Raw genomic sequence first — 15,741 nt, forward strand, 5'->3', positions numbered from 1 at the left:
GCTCAGTGAGTGGCTGGGCATTGGTCAGCTGCATCCACTTGTGTATTCCTGTATCACTGTTTTTATTATTTTCCCTTCCTTTTCTGTCCTATTAAAGTGCCTTTATCCAATCCACAAGCTTTATCTTTTTTTTCCCCCTTGATTTTCTCCCCCATCCAACTGGGAGGAGTGAGTGAATGGCTGTGGTGCCTGCCAGATTAAACCTCAACAGACTTATTAAGAAAGAACCCGTTAGTGAGAAAATAAAAGCTATATTAACATAAAAATATTAAATATATGAATGTGTCAGTAGATGTTAGTCCAACCCAGAATTTTGAATGAAAATATGACAACTTCAATCCAGTTTTGTCATAAGATTCTGGAAACATTTAAGATAAAAACAGAACATTTCCATTCTTTGTTTCAAAATGATTTCATATCTCAATAACTTAAATGGGAAAAAATGTAAAACAATTTTATTCAATTATATAGTTACCAACTTGGAACATAACTTTTAGAACAACTGAATTTTTTTTTTTTATTACTTCCCATCATGTAAAAATTTTCTATACAAGTCCATAACAAGAAAAATCTTTTCATTAGAATTGCATTCCTAAAATTCAGACAGAAATTCTCATAAACTGTATTTCTAGCAAAGGAAGTCCAGGAGGGACCCACTGGTCAAGAAACTCAGATTACCTCATGTTCTGCTTGCAAAGTGTGAAATTCGTGACAGGTTTGTCTTGAAAACAGCTAATCAAGAGTAGTCCAAAACAGCATCGGAAATTAAGCCATCAAGTAAGTAGTGTGGAGTATCAGGATGCAGTTCTCTTTCTCTGCCTTCATTTAGCAACACGGATCAGCCCCACAAAGTTCACGACCTTGCTTTTGCTGTTGCATTTTGCAGATAAGAAGATAGCTTACATCACTTCTGAAGATATATCTAGTAATGGTAACAACTTCTGAACATAAAAACTGGATACATTAATGTTCTTGCATGTATGCAATCCTTACTACATTATGACTGGAAATTATTGTATTTGTGGATTTGATGTATTATGCAAATTAAGGAATAATTGATAAACTAGGTAGGTTTATAATCATGTTGTTTCTAGATATGGGAATCAACGAGTTTACAATCAATTCTTGCTTTTCAGAACAGGTTGAGGCAAATACTTTTACTCTACTACTGATTTTCCAGAACCTAAAGAACAGGCAGAACTTTGATAGTTATTTCAGTTGAAACCAAAATAGAAAAGGACCATAAAACGCATGAAGACAACACATCTTGTCAAAGAGACTCTCCAGCTGCTTGCTTGCTCTGCCTTTCCAGTTACTCAGCACCACTGAAGAAAAGACCATGACATGAATGTTGGCTTTACTGTTTTCCAAAGAATGTTCTCAAATATATTTCATTTGCCTACAAAGAGCTGCACGCACATTTGGTAATTTCAGAATGCCGCAACTACTACAGAGGAATGCTACATCATATTTCTACAGTCTTTTCTTTTTTTTTTCTTTCCCTTTTTTTTTTTTTCTTTTTTAAACAGTTCACCAAATCAGGCTGCAATTTTCTGAATTTTATGATTTAGTTCACAGGAGGAAAGAAAGATCAGAACACCAAAAGTGATTTTTAATTTCAGAGACTGCTTTAGTACACTGGCTGTAGCATTCTCATTTAATGTAAGTCCATTTATAAAAAAAAAAAATCAAAACTGATTTCTAAAACAGTGCTATGACTGCATAGTTTATGAAACTTGAATAGCTGTTTTAAGTGGTCTTACCAATAATTCTGGAAGTAAAGCATCCAACATCCAATGTATTAGATCTACAATTTATTTATTTGCTGGTACAATTGTGCAGAACTGACCAGGATGATTCATAGTGTTTGGGAAATGGTCTCTAGCTTAAATGTAACAAACTTTATAAAATTTGTTGTACGTCAACTGGTAGCGAAGAACTTCAACATTGTGCAGCTCATGTTCTAAGCTTCCAAGTTTCTTTTAAATTGTTAATGAGTTGCATTACAATTCTCAAGAAGCTGCATTAAGGCAGCAAAACATTTCCTTCCTTACTATTCTGCAAATATTAATGTGCTTGCTACATCTGACTGTGTTCAGACAGCAATCCATATTACGTACTGAAAATACAATTAATTACATCATCAACGCATAACTTCTTTTCATCCACACAAACAAGGTTTTGTCCAGAGTTTTGTATGAGCACTCAGAAATTCACTAGAATTTATTGTACAATTTATACCACCAACACGTCTCAGGTAAAACTCTGTCTTTAGAGAAGACAGGTGGATTTTTTTGTCCATTTCAAAACATGTGCCATTTCAATCTTAATTAAGCCATCAAAATAAAGCTTAAAAGGGACTTGCAAGGTATATAGATCTTCTGGTGTTTCTCAGTTAAAGAAATAGTGAAATTTCAACTGTCATAATCACATAAGATTCAAAGATATAGCTTAGAAGGAAAAGTACAATTTGACTTTTTTTTTTTCAAGCATCAACAATAATTGAGAACAATCTAGTAACATGAAGCAATAAAAGCAGTTTAAAGCTACAGGAAAGTCAGAACCTACTATTCTACAGGTTGCATGTGTATGTATATACATATTTATGTATGAAATATTTATATGCATCTTTCAGTATTTTTTGTTTAAACTACTTTCCTGTACCTTCTAGAATTGTTTCTATCCCCATAACATAAATATTCCTAAAAAGAAAATATTTATCTAAAATTATTTAGAAAACGTCTTTTGAAAGCACTGAGTTTATCTCCCTTTCAAACTTTTAGTTACACTTCAAAAAAACATAAGAGGCAAATTTGTTAATTTTGGCCTTTAGCAAATTTGAAAAAAAAACCATAGAAAACAATCAAAACATTCAGAATTTCACTGTACAATAATTAACTGAAAAATTTTAGCGTTTCACTAATGCTAGCCTAAAATCTAAATTCAAGGCCCAATCCTGTCTGCTTTTGAGGAAATAGGAATTTTACTTCTACTTTACTAGAAACAGGATTAGAACCAAAATAAATTCAAAATGAATAAAAATAATAATACACTGGTATTACCTTTACTAACAATGGAGGCTCAGTAAAAAGAATACAAGGCAAAGAATAGAATAGTGCACTGTGGTTTTATTGATGGCAGCAATGACAATTTGCTTCGTTCATATGTAAAAAGTATTCAGCTTCATATAACTAAGAACTTTAAAAAAGTCTCCTGTGGTATCAGGTCCAAATTCTTTCTGCTCACACCAGCTTTCTTTGTTCCACCCTGTTGCCTGGAAAAAGCCAGAAGTTCTTCTAGAAGTCTTCAGCAAGTTGGAGCTGCCAGTGAATTTCCCCTCACCAGGAGAAGATTGCTGAACAGGGGAAAGAAAAAAAGAAACACAACCAGTAAGTACAAAAACTCTGCTCTTTGTGCAACATACATTTTACTGCTACTACTTTTTTTCTCCTCCAAAAGAGTATACATCTGCTTTTCTGTACTTACAGAGATATGTATTTAAAAGAATAAGTCATAAAATTGCACTTCAATGCAATACATATATGATCGCTATAATACAAGAAAAGAACACTTTCTGGCAATGACTTCTTACAAAAATTCAATTTCTCCATTGGTAAGGACTTTAATACAAATTTCATAGTAGGTTTGAAAAGGTGTAGATTAATCCTGTTACTGCACAAAAGAAAACCAAGAAACAGATAATGACCAAGTACTTATAGGTTCACACTCAGGTTCTTTCAAGCTCCTCCAAAAGCCTTGACCCTTCAAAAACCACATTTCTGATTACTGTTCCCCTTCTTTTTCATACTATCATGACATTCTACCCAGCAAATATAAGCTCAGGACATATTTTTATTGCTGTTAGACTCTAATTCTTGTATCTTTATTCTCTAGAGAGAATATCTTAACTTACAGACCTGTTAAAACTAGTGTTTGACTAGTTTGACCCGAAACAACCTAGACTGAGTTCAAAGGGTCTCTGATGCAGTGCTCTGATAAAATTCTGAGTAAGTGTCCTCTACCTCACACTGCTGGATATTAATAAACCGTTTCTAGGCCAATTGCATCTACAGCGAGGTATTGACCTTAACATGATTACTCTATTGCTCTGCCTTCATAGTAATCACCAAGTCAGGACTTCCCGTAAGTCTGCAGCAATTGTTCTTTATACCTGAAGTATAGAACAGCACGGTGAGCTTTTCAGAAGGACACAAATTATATTAAAAATAATAATAATAAAAAACCAAAACACTCAGGAATTTAGTATTTGTCAATAATAATTCCAGATTTGCAAGGGCAACTTCAACAGCTAAACAAGTATGCCGAAAACTAATCCAGGAAGCAGTAAGGCTTTATTTCTGCATTATTGTACCAGTGCTAATAACGCCCTTCCTGTCAAGTGGTGCAACACTGTACAGGTACGTATACAGTTTTGGGGTATGGGATATGAACTACTGTATGAACTTCATGCTTCATCTTTGATATGTCCCTATCATACTCAATACAAACATGGCCATCAGACATTGTTTTTAGAACAGCCTTATTTGCTTTTGAAGACAGGGCACCTTGGCATTTTTAAATGTTAAATATTGCAATATGATAATTTGCAACAAATGATTTATAATATAGTCACCAACAAGAGCGCTTCATCTCTTTTCAGGAAAAATCATTTAAGTTACTTTACATGATGGAGAGGTATAAGGGATATAAAACCTCTTCTCTCAAGCAGCAGGTCAATGATCTGGTGAAGCATCCTTCAGTGGAAAGCTGTGGTAAGATTATTTCTCACTAAATTCCTTAAAAACTTCCCATGATAAATCATGTCATCTAACAGGTTATTGAAAACTTGAAATAAAAAAAATATATATATATAGATGCCATGTTCTCAGAAGCTCTTGGAAATACAAAGGAAGAAACCATATAGAAATCCACTTCCAGGAACTGACATTCAATATTTTTGAGCTTTCACATATCATGACACTGTCATACAAGTCTAGGTAAGCTGAAAACAAATTAGAAAAGGACTATGTTCGATTTTCTGCCTACACTTACAATCAGAGAGAAACTGACTACATCCTCCACTTACTTTTGGTAAAGTTTAATAGATTTTAATTCCTGGTTTCTCTCTAGTTCGGCTGTCTTCAGCCACCTCATTAGGTCACGTAATAAATACATTTCTAAGTTCAACTTAGTATAAAATCTATAGCAGCATGAGATGTACTATGGGGAACTGTAAGACATATCTGATAAATATAATCACCACAGTGTCAGGATGAACATTTCCTCACACCACCTTACCTATCAAACAAGGCAAATAACATCAGCTATACTGGACTCTACACAAACTTCAGGAATTAAACCTAGCAGGTGAAAGCTGCTCAGTATCACACAGAAAAAGCTTTTAAAAATAACGTTGCAATATTTTTACCATCAAAAAGACTGGTGCATTCTTAAACTGAGGGAGAATTTCCACTTTTTGATGCTATTGAGCAATAACCCCAAATGCTGCACTAAGAGAAGGGAACAGGATATTTAGCTGTTCATATATTGTTCATATATTCACTACAGCACTGTGGCAGAGGGTTGGGGTAGAAAAAACAACACACTACAAATCCTTTATAAAATTAAGGTTTGCCTTGACTAGAACTAATATAGGAGCTAACTAACCTTAAGTAGAGACCCCCACCCCTGTCACCACCCAACCCTTTTACAGAAAGCATGTTTTGCCTCTCCATTTTCTTCTTCTGAGTGATCCTAGCATCAAGAATCTAAGACCAATATATTTAATTTCATCTTGTCAACTTCTTTTTGGTGTCAACATCCCATAGCTGTTATATTATCTCATGTTGAACCGCAATTGAGCTTAATACTGGAAATTTCCTAAATACAAATTTATGTCTGATACAGCAGATACTTAAAATAGCTAGATATATCAAATCATTTTAATATAAAATACACAAATATTCTAATTGAATAACTTTTACCCATTTAGAGATAGTTTCAACTTAGTTAAAATGAAAGACAATTCAGTTATTTCAGCCTAGGAAAGCTGCATTTAGTATTTTGATTCAGATGGAATGAAATTTCAATCAAGAAGTAAATTGCATTTTTTCCATAATGAATTGCTGTTTACAGCGATGACTATTTAAGGTACATACAACTCTTTCATGTTTGCAGAAGATAAAGTGCATAATATTCCAATAAAGTAAGGCTTACAAAATTAGTCAAAACTTAAGCAAAGGTTAAGCTGCCAGTGACTGCATATTGTATTGGGCTAATAAGCTCGGTTTTTGGATGACACATTGGTACTAACTGTATCTTGAGTAGAGGTTGAAGAAGTAAACAGTCCTGGGCCAAAAGAAGACAAATGAAATGCCTTATTTAATCACCTGAGGAAGAGTGTTTTAAATTAGGATTAAAAAAAAAAAAAAGAATATATTTTGAAGTATTCTCAGTAACAGATGTACTTTGTAAAGAAAATAAGTAGTTGCTGAAAATTTTTATTTAGCTTTATGATAGCTGCTACTTGTTAACAAACTTTTTCATTTAACTGACAGTATTTACCATCTGAATCAAACCCCTTTATTTAGAGATGTCTGACAGAAAACAATAGCATTTGAATGGGGTGGAAGACTAAAATGTTTTTCTGTTGTTGTTGTTGCTGTTTTTACACAGCTGGTAGATTTTGATCCTTAATCTGCTGTCAGTTTAAATCAGGATCCCACTGGAACTTTCAAAGCAAGGTGCAAGAAAACCCACACAGAGCAACCTGTGCCTTATAAAAGTTGTTCCCTACTTGTCAACCATTTATTCACTCTTCTTGAGGTACAGGAGTTACTATTATTCTCTCTGGATGTCTTTTTTTCCCTCTCTCCCAACCTGAGCAAAGCCAAACAGTTTTCCAGATTTACGCTGTACAATTTGAAAACATAAAAATTATTATCTGAAGACAAAAACAACAAAGGTTTTGACTGCCCTCTACACTGAGCACATTTCATTAGGCTGATCACACTGACACCTCCCTGCGCTGACATAACTAGTTTAGAACTCAGCTCAGTGCATGCACCTGAATTATTTCGGCACACTTTATAATTATCTCATGACACGTTTATTGATAGTGACTGATACACTTATTAAAATAGAAAATTTAAGGATATGTACAAAAATCAGAATATTATCACCTTGACAAGAGTCAAGAGTAAATTTTTCTCCGTATATTGGTAGTGCTCCCTCAAATGAAAAAGTTAGGTGAACATATGATCAAAAAAGTAAAGTCTTATATTATTTCATGTCAGAAATATCAAAAGCTGCAGAGATCAGCAGCACCCATTAAACCAGTTGGAAGCGAAGGAATGGAGAAATGAAAGAAACTAAAAAGAGCCTTATAAAAAATAAACCAGCTAGTACCTAAAAAATCAGACGCAAAACAAAGACACTGAAGATGTAAACCAAGTAACATGCATCTTTGCAATGATTTATAAAGAATAGTCAATGAACTCTTGAGAATTAAGATATTAGAAAATCCAGAAATAAAACGAATGCAGTACAGCATATTTGATTTTTTTTTTTAATGAGAAAAAAACTTTTTACAGTAATTGAGATCTATATCTGTTTGTATAATGGTAATTACAATAATTTATTTGTTCAAGAACACTCATGGTCTACTACCCAGTGCCAAGGGCTGTTATACAAACCAACTACTAGCAAAGTTGTAGAAAGTTCTCTCACAAACTTCAGAGACTGAAGAATTAAGTATACAAAAATTCAGATCTACTTTTCTTGAAATCAAAATCCATAAATAAAATGTCATTAGCATATATTTACCTTTTAATTCTTATTAATCAGTTTCTAGCTCTTGGGGGTTGATAAAATTGTTGAGTAGGTCGTGTGGACCGCCTTGGCTGACCATCACCTCCTCTGCGGAATTCTAGAGTTTGCTCATAAGTTTCTTCTTCATCCTCCTGCAGGTAAACAGCATTATTTTAAATAGAAGAGTAGTTAAATGCATTATACATGAGTAGACATATATATATATACACACACATATGAATGAATGCATACATGCATAGAAACTGCTGCTTCTGTATGGATGATCACTTAATAAAGGAAGTGAATAGTCCCTTTTTATAAACCTAAGAAAGCTAACAAAAACAAAGTGAGTAATCTCAAAACCCAGTCCTCAAGGCAGCCACAGAAGTTTTAAATATTTGCAGAAAAACAGCATATATATTAAAACAAAGTTATTCTCCAGGAGTTATACAGGCAACAAACTCAAGAAGCAAAATAACATCGGTAACCTGCCAGAGCAAGAGAAATACCAGCTTTCAGGAGTTTAGAAATGTGTGTGAAATGAAAGAAAAGAATAAGGGAATGGAAATGCAAGGAACAAAAATCAGGCAATATGCATTCTAGAAACACAGATCTGAAACAGCAGATACAAATCTGTGATGCAGTAATAATCAAAAAGCCTACAAGTATACTGGACAGCAATTTAGCCATGAATTTTCTACATGCAGCAATAATAAAAATAACCTCTGAATAATGAGACAAGAGGTAATTACATGTTTGCAATATTGCATTCACTCCTGGTTATCTCAGTGCCAGAAAGATACTGACAAATTACAGGGAGTTCAAAAACAATAGAAATAATTAAGAGACCGAAGAACAAGTTGCAAAGAAAGACTAAAACAGCCACATTTTTTACTTTAGCCAAGAGATACTGACAGGAAAAGCATTCCTCTGATGGAGTATTTGAAGGTGGTACAGAGTAAAGAAGATTTTTAAGAGAATCACAATTTCTAACAAAGAGAAATGCAAAAGCAAAATTATACACTGAAAGTAGAAAAAGTGTTATTGAACAGGAAGGAGTATGATTATCAAATGGTTTCTCAGTCACAATTACTTTTTTTTTTTTTTCTAAATTTCTTAAAACTAGCTTCTAGCAGACACCAGGTTCCCTCTAGAACATGGTGCAAGAAATCAATTTCTGGGAAAAGTACTGAGCATACAACTCTTAATTTCCCTTTACTCACAATGTAAGAATGCACAGGAACACAAACCAAGAATATTTAATGATTGATTATAAATTCTGAAACAATCTCAACACTTAGGAACTGTCATAGAGTGCAACATGCATATAATGAAGAACAAGCAAATCACAGCAGTAAGATATTTCATTACAAGAGGCAAGAAAAAAAAAAGACATCTACAGCCTAGGTTTCTTTCTTTTGTGAAAAATGAAATCTTACTCAAGAAACAACAGCTCATTCTGAATCAGTTTAAATGTTGATAAACGTGCATTTTGAAACTGACAGGTTCACACAACGATATTCTTCGTGATAAGGTTCGCTATTTAAAGGGCTTATCTGTGGTAACAGCTAGATTTCCAGAACAGATTAGGCCCTACTAGGGAGAGTCTGCAATAACTGTAGAAGAAAAGAGAATTTCGGCACAATCAAATGGGGCATAATAGATTTAAATCTTTTTGTTTCACTGTAGCCAAAGGCTGAGAACGATGGAATTCTGCAATAAAACTTACTTTTCTCAGTGTACCTCTTTTAGTGCTTGCAGCACTGTTCCCTCATACGAAGAGGTTCAGACACTACTTATCCAAAGGAAATAGGAAAGCAGAGGTCTAACCAAAAAATCCACACATTTTGCAATAGTTAGCCCTAGTACAAACCCTGAGTATATGAAGTAATCTCTCATCATTGACAAGGCAAACAATACTAGCATCAACACTTTAAAAGGTAAACTAGGTGCCTGAAGCAATGTCAATACGTCTAGCTCCTTCAGTACACTCAAGAAACTTCAAGAGTTGAGAACAGTTTTCATATTATTTGCCCAAAGCAAACAGCAATTGCAAGTTTTCTTAAAGATTCTTTCCAAAAGCTTCAATCTAAAATAAAAGAGCTTACTCCTCGAGAGTAAAATTGTAAACCATCAACTGCTTGATATCTGGATTCTCCAGAACTGGAAGACAAATAGACATATACACACTACAGAAAAATTAGCAATGCATACTGGTATTTTCAAGAGACTGCAGTGAACCAGACGTAAATTGATCCTTTGTAACCTTGTTAGTCTTAGCTCAAAAAGATCAGAAATTAAACAGTTTAGTGCAGAGGGTCTCACCTGTAACAAACAGCCTCTTTCTGAGGGTAAGTATAGCACAGTAAATTTCTACATCAGCAAATCTTCATCAAACTTCAGACAATGTTGTTGACCCACTGAACTCAGTAAAATCAGATTAAAACTAGAATTTGTCTTAAACATGTCTATTTTGGTGTAGTTGTCTTTACATACAGAATGAAAAGCTTCAGATGCATTCCAATTCATGTATCTTCATTAAAAAAGGCAAGAGCAATGTGTGAAATCACATTCACTTCCTTGAGACTCTGAATAAAATGAAAACAAGCATTGCAGCAAATCGTACGAGCTAGCAACTGAATGCCTTTCTATTATTCCTTCCTTCTTATGTACTGTTGCTCTCCACAAAGTTACCGAGTCTTGTTGAAGTCTGCCATCTTCCTATCAGATGATAATCTGATGTTGCTTTTGTTTTACCTATTCATTTGAACCCTACTGGATCTAAAATCCTCCAAAATAGTATTTGGCCAAACTGTAACTTTATTAAATACTGCTTCTTGTTTTACAAGTAATTGCATCTCTTCTCTTCCACCATTTCTCGTTCACTGACCCTCATCCACCACTGATGTTTTATCTCTTTTTATTGCCATTTTAGTTTATTTCCACCTTGCAATTTTTTTCTGGGTCTATGTCCTTTATCTCAATTTAATGCGAAATCTCTCTAACTCATGCTCAAAACTGTCTTCGCTATGCTGGAATAGCATCCAATCTAGGCAAAGCTTAAAGATCACTAACGTTTACTTCTATGTTCCTTCTGTTCTCCTACCTAACAATTTCAACCTTCTACATATCTTCTGTTACAAATCTGTAGTCACTTAAGTCATACATCTAGTTATCAACTCTATTTTTCCAGCCTTAGCTGTTTGTGTTCAGTTTATAAATTGTTTGTGACTCATTATAAATTATACAATTTCCTACCTCCTTATACATGTAATATCTGGATTACATTTTATAAAGCAAAGGTGGTCACAAACCTCTGATACGGGCCATCTCTTCTGTCAGCGCATTTTCATTCTCCAATTACCAGCAAATGTTTTATACAACTGGCTTTATCCAAAAACTTGTATTTGATTATCTCCATCCTTCAGCTTACATTATTTGTCTAATGTTCTAGGATCAGAGACGGAGTTTTCTAGTACTTGCACAATGGCTACCTAGGGCTACATACCCTGAACTGTCACTAAGCTTACAGAATCACAGAATCATCTAGGTTGGAAGAGACCTCCAAGATCACCTAGTCCAACCTCAGCCCTAACACTAACAAGTCCTACACTAAACCATATCACTAAGCTCTAAATCTAAATGTCTTTTAAGGACCTCCAGGGATGGTGACTCAACCACTTCCCTTTCTTTTTGCTTAATGGCAAAAATATGGAAACTGGCAGATTCATAGGAAAAAGCAAATAAAGGTTTACAGTACAAACAAACAATCAAATGCAGAAAAATTACTGCAGCAACTGGTAAAAATAACATGAGTGGTGGATTTCAGCAATTTTTAGGGATTTAAAATAAGATAGTGAACAAGGAAGCCTAAGTCATTGGGAGTTTCAGCATCTATTCAAAGTTTTGCCATAAGAATCTACTGTTACCATTGCTATTTTAATTACCTCTGGTAAGACAGACAAGAACTTAGTAAGTGTAAAACAGGAATAGCATGCTCAGTGCTTTTACATTGGACCCATGTATTCCAAAGACCTTGTACCACCACCATACTTTATCAGCTGAGCTTAATGAATCAACAAGTAACTTCAGTCAAGCCAAGTGACTAGCTGCATGCTTTTACATAGACTTCAATGGATTTCACAGATGCATAACGAAATAAATCCAATATTTAAAATATTTTTAACAGCTAATTTACTTTTAAAATAACACTATTAGAGCAAAGTAAGCTTGCATTTCATAAAAGGCTTTCTCAATGGATTTCCATTGAAAGACTTCCCTACATTAAAAATAACAGTTTAGAAACATATATAATGTGAAGTGAATACTTATTCCAAGTCAGATCCAAAAAATATTTTGGCACTGAACATTCCATCTATTTTAATAAGAGTTCAGTGCTTGAATGACTTGTCTTGAACAACTTGTTCTGAACATTTTTGAGAAAGATGAATTTATAGCGATACAAATATAGCAAGTCTGCACTTAGGCGTGGAAAATCATAACCAGAGCAGTTATATTTTAAGTTTTATTACAGCTTGCATAACTTCTGAAAACAATGAATATATGGATGATGGCAAAGAGCATGACAGAAGTCACAGACTTTGACTGCTGCATGCTCTGCCCGTGTATATTTAGGACTGCAGTTACAAGTAACAGCTGAGCAGCTCCATCAGTTTGCTACCTACAAACATGTTTCCTCCATCTATTCCTGCTTACCAACAGAAAATTCTGTTCTGTTCACTGGGCTCTTCTGCTAAAGCATTTCTATTTGTTAACTGATGGAGAAATCTTCCAACAACAAATTGGTGTACAGCTCTCTGTGGGATACTACAGATGAGCAGCAGAGCCTGTGCAAGGCTGAATGAAGGAGCAGCATGAGGCCAGGAATCACAAGAGAGAGAAGAGACAGGAGCCAAAGAAAGCATACGACATTTTCTCTTTCAGTAATGTCAAACCACTGTTTCAGTTTAAGCTACGATTTTAACTTCATCCACATAGTCAGAGCATGGAAAACTTGTAGGACTCAGTAGAACAGTGTTAGTTTCTTTGAAAAATGAACTACTCTTTCATCTGCATTTCAACTCCCGTTTCCTGGCCCAGATTTTACGCTTCTCTGCACTGCTCACTTTGCTGGCAACAGCTTCCTACTGCTGTTAACACACCAAGTGATCTCTTGTTTTGTTAGTTAAATCCGTTTCTTAAAAACCTGTTTCTTTTGCCTAATCACAGAGTGTTGATCTCCTTGAGTATTTTAAGTATTGACTTTGCAGTTTCAAATCAGTCAAAAATAGACTGTAGGGTTTTCCAAATATATTAAACAAACAAACAAAAAAGCCACACTAGAACAATAATGAAAAATTCACAAATTTCCTACAAAAAGCTAAATTTAATCTTTAAAATTGCAGTTTATTACGTATCTGATATTTGGAAGAAAAAGCATTGTTTGAAGTGCCTATAGTATTCCCATAAACGTCTAATAACGTTCTATCTGAATATTTAAATGGATTCTTCGAATTCCAGAACTAAGAATGAAATCAGAATTTTGTGAAAAAAAAATTGTCATTTAACAAACACTTGAAGTTATATCTTCTTAGAACAGGGGTAGGACAATTCCAAAAATTGCTATCTAGTGAGGTGTGAAAAGTACAAATAAAAGAAATTACCACTACTGTACATTTTTCAAAGATTTTAACCAAGTACTGAAATTGTGACAAGCATTTTTGAAGTGTCTATTACAGAATAATCCAACATATTTGCTCATAATCAATTTTCTTTGCAAGTTATGCTTATTACTTAAAATAACACTTCCTTTTGCAGAGTAATCTTTGAGAGGGATAATCTTTGTCAGCCTGCAGATGTTCACAATTTTTTTTCCATAGCAACATATCTATATTAGACTGAGCCTATAACCATACTGATTTCTCAGTTAAATTATAAATAAGAAGGACAATTGGGATTCAAGGTTACACTGCCAAACCTGCATAGCAATAACCCCCTTCATTGCTGTCAGATGCTCAACACACAGCCCTGTTAAAGTGTCTTTAAATGAGGCAGGGTAGCATCACATTTCTGGAAAAACATACTTTTAGTATGCTTACACACATGGTGTAAGACATTACAGTAGTGTATCACTGATGACTGAAACTACATGTAACTAACTGTAAGGATATTATTTGATTTAAATACATCCATATCTTTTTAAAATGTTGTATGTAGTAATTACCTGACAAAGATTTTTTAAATTAACCTTTTAATTTAGAATATTAACACGAAGTTGCACAACTATTATTTTTATTTAGCTCCTCCCTGGAGGACTTTAGCATTCTTAAATTAGCCCCCACTATAATTCATATCCTTCTAACATAATCATTTTTATTGTACAGAATCCATTGGTTCTACGTTTCAGGATTTTACCTCTCTTAGCAAACATAAGCTGCTCTGATTTCTTAAAAATTAAACAATATTATAGTTTTTAAATTTAAAGGAATTGCAATGGATTGCAAGCAAATTTAGAAGTCAAAATAGGTTGTCCAGGTTTCTAATTAATTTTAAATTATTTTTTAAGACCAAAACCATTAACTCTTACTAAAACAGGTACCTTTATATGGCATCTGTGAAAATAAAGTGAGAGGAAGGCAGAGATAATTAGAACAATATCAAATCTGATACTTCTTCATTCTTGAATCAAGAATGAATGTGGAAAAAAAAAATAAAAAGACACATGAAAGGCAATACACATTTCCAAACTCACAAAACCAGAGCAATGACACGTGAGCTAAATACACTCTCTCATCCTTCCCCACTGCCTCCATCGCTATCTTTCTCCATAGGTACATATAGATAGATGTCCAGATATATTTTGCGGAACTGATGAAGAGAGAGCTAAAGCAAGCTCTTTTTCTTCAGTTTTGGATGAGAAGTTTTTTCTGAATCTGATATCTAGAATATTCATAGAAAAGCGTAAGGAGAAAAAACCCTGCAGAACATACAGAAAAAGACTTTAAATTATTCAAAAAAGCGCAAAACAAAAATCTGTGCTTTTCCACATTTTTCCTCTCTCCCATGAAGAAAGTACTGGTACAGTATTGACTTCTGGATAGACCCACAGAGCTGGTGAACTGCAGGATATTTAATCAGTAGACTAGCCAAGACCTATTGTAATGCATGGAAACAGCTGCATTATACTAAAAGCAGCATCAAGAACCAACACAGAACAGAAAAATTGTAACAAAATGGAAGGATCACGTATATTGGATGTGTATGGCCTTACGGTACAAATGGATTTTTTTTTTTTTTTAAAGCCATAGACTTATCCTGAACTGGTAGGAATCTGTAATTAAATTAACCTGTTAATTATATCTATCTATATATTTTTTTTTCTATTAGTAGATGCCCCAGGAAATTTGACTTTGGCCACTTCTGATAATGAAGTGCGACTTCATCAGCAGTAGGGACTACACAGGGCTTCAAAGGTATTTCTTAGCATCTGCAGTGTTACAGTGGCATTATTTTCTGTCTGTAAAGGACATGCAGGATACACAATTGTAAAGTATATATATAGTATACAAATCCTTCTTGCACTGAAAGCCACGAGCCCTTAAGCATCTAGCTCAACAACCCCATAAACACCTAGCTACATATGGGACATTACATGTATTAGGTAACTAGTACAGATGACATACGTGTCCATAAACACATATATATATATACATATACAGATTGTAGAATTCTGTAAGTAACTCTGACTCAACTTTTTATGACTCAAGTGCTTTTATAAGCAAAACCATCAATAGGTTTTCTGAAACTTTTAGATTTAGTTACACTACAGTAAAATTATACAATATAAGACAGTGGTAACAGAAATAGCAATGTTAAATGTATTACAAAAATTACTGAGAGATTTACTACAAAATATTACAATAACTTTGGTTT

The 15,741-nt window shown here is 34.0% G+C and overlaps 1 protein-coding gene across 2 annotated transcripts in view; it reads right to left on the reverse strand.

Annotated features, from left to right (window-relative positions):
* Positions 1-433: 433 nt before the first annotated feature.
* Positions 434-15,741, reverse strand: part of TDRD3 (tudor domain containing 3) — a 110,884-nt gene continuing 95,576 nt past the window's right edge. For both annotated transcript variants that reach the window (XM_083823973.1, XM_083823972.1), the window contains exons 13-14: positions 7,825-7,961; positions 434-3,355 (exon numbers count right to left, since the gene is read on the reverse strand). In XM_083823973.1, coding sequence (XP_083680099.1) covers positions 7,842-7,961 — 120 coding nt within the window. In that variant the 3' untranslated portion in view covers positions 434-3,355; positions 7,825-7,841. The remainder of the gene's footprint in view (positions 3,356-7,824; positions 7,962-15,741) is intronic.

The sequence above is a fragment of the Anser anser genome (genome assembly GCF_964211835.1).
Source record: "Anser anser genome assembly, chromosome: 1".
NCBI classification, from domain to species: Eukaryota; Metazoa; Chordata; class Aves; order Anseriformes; family Anatidae; genus Anser; species Anser anser.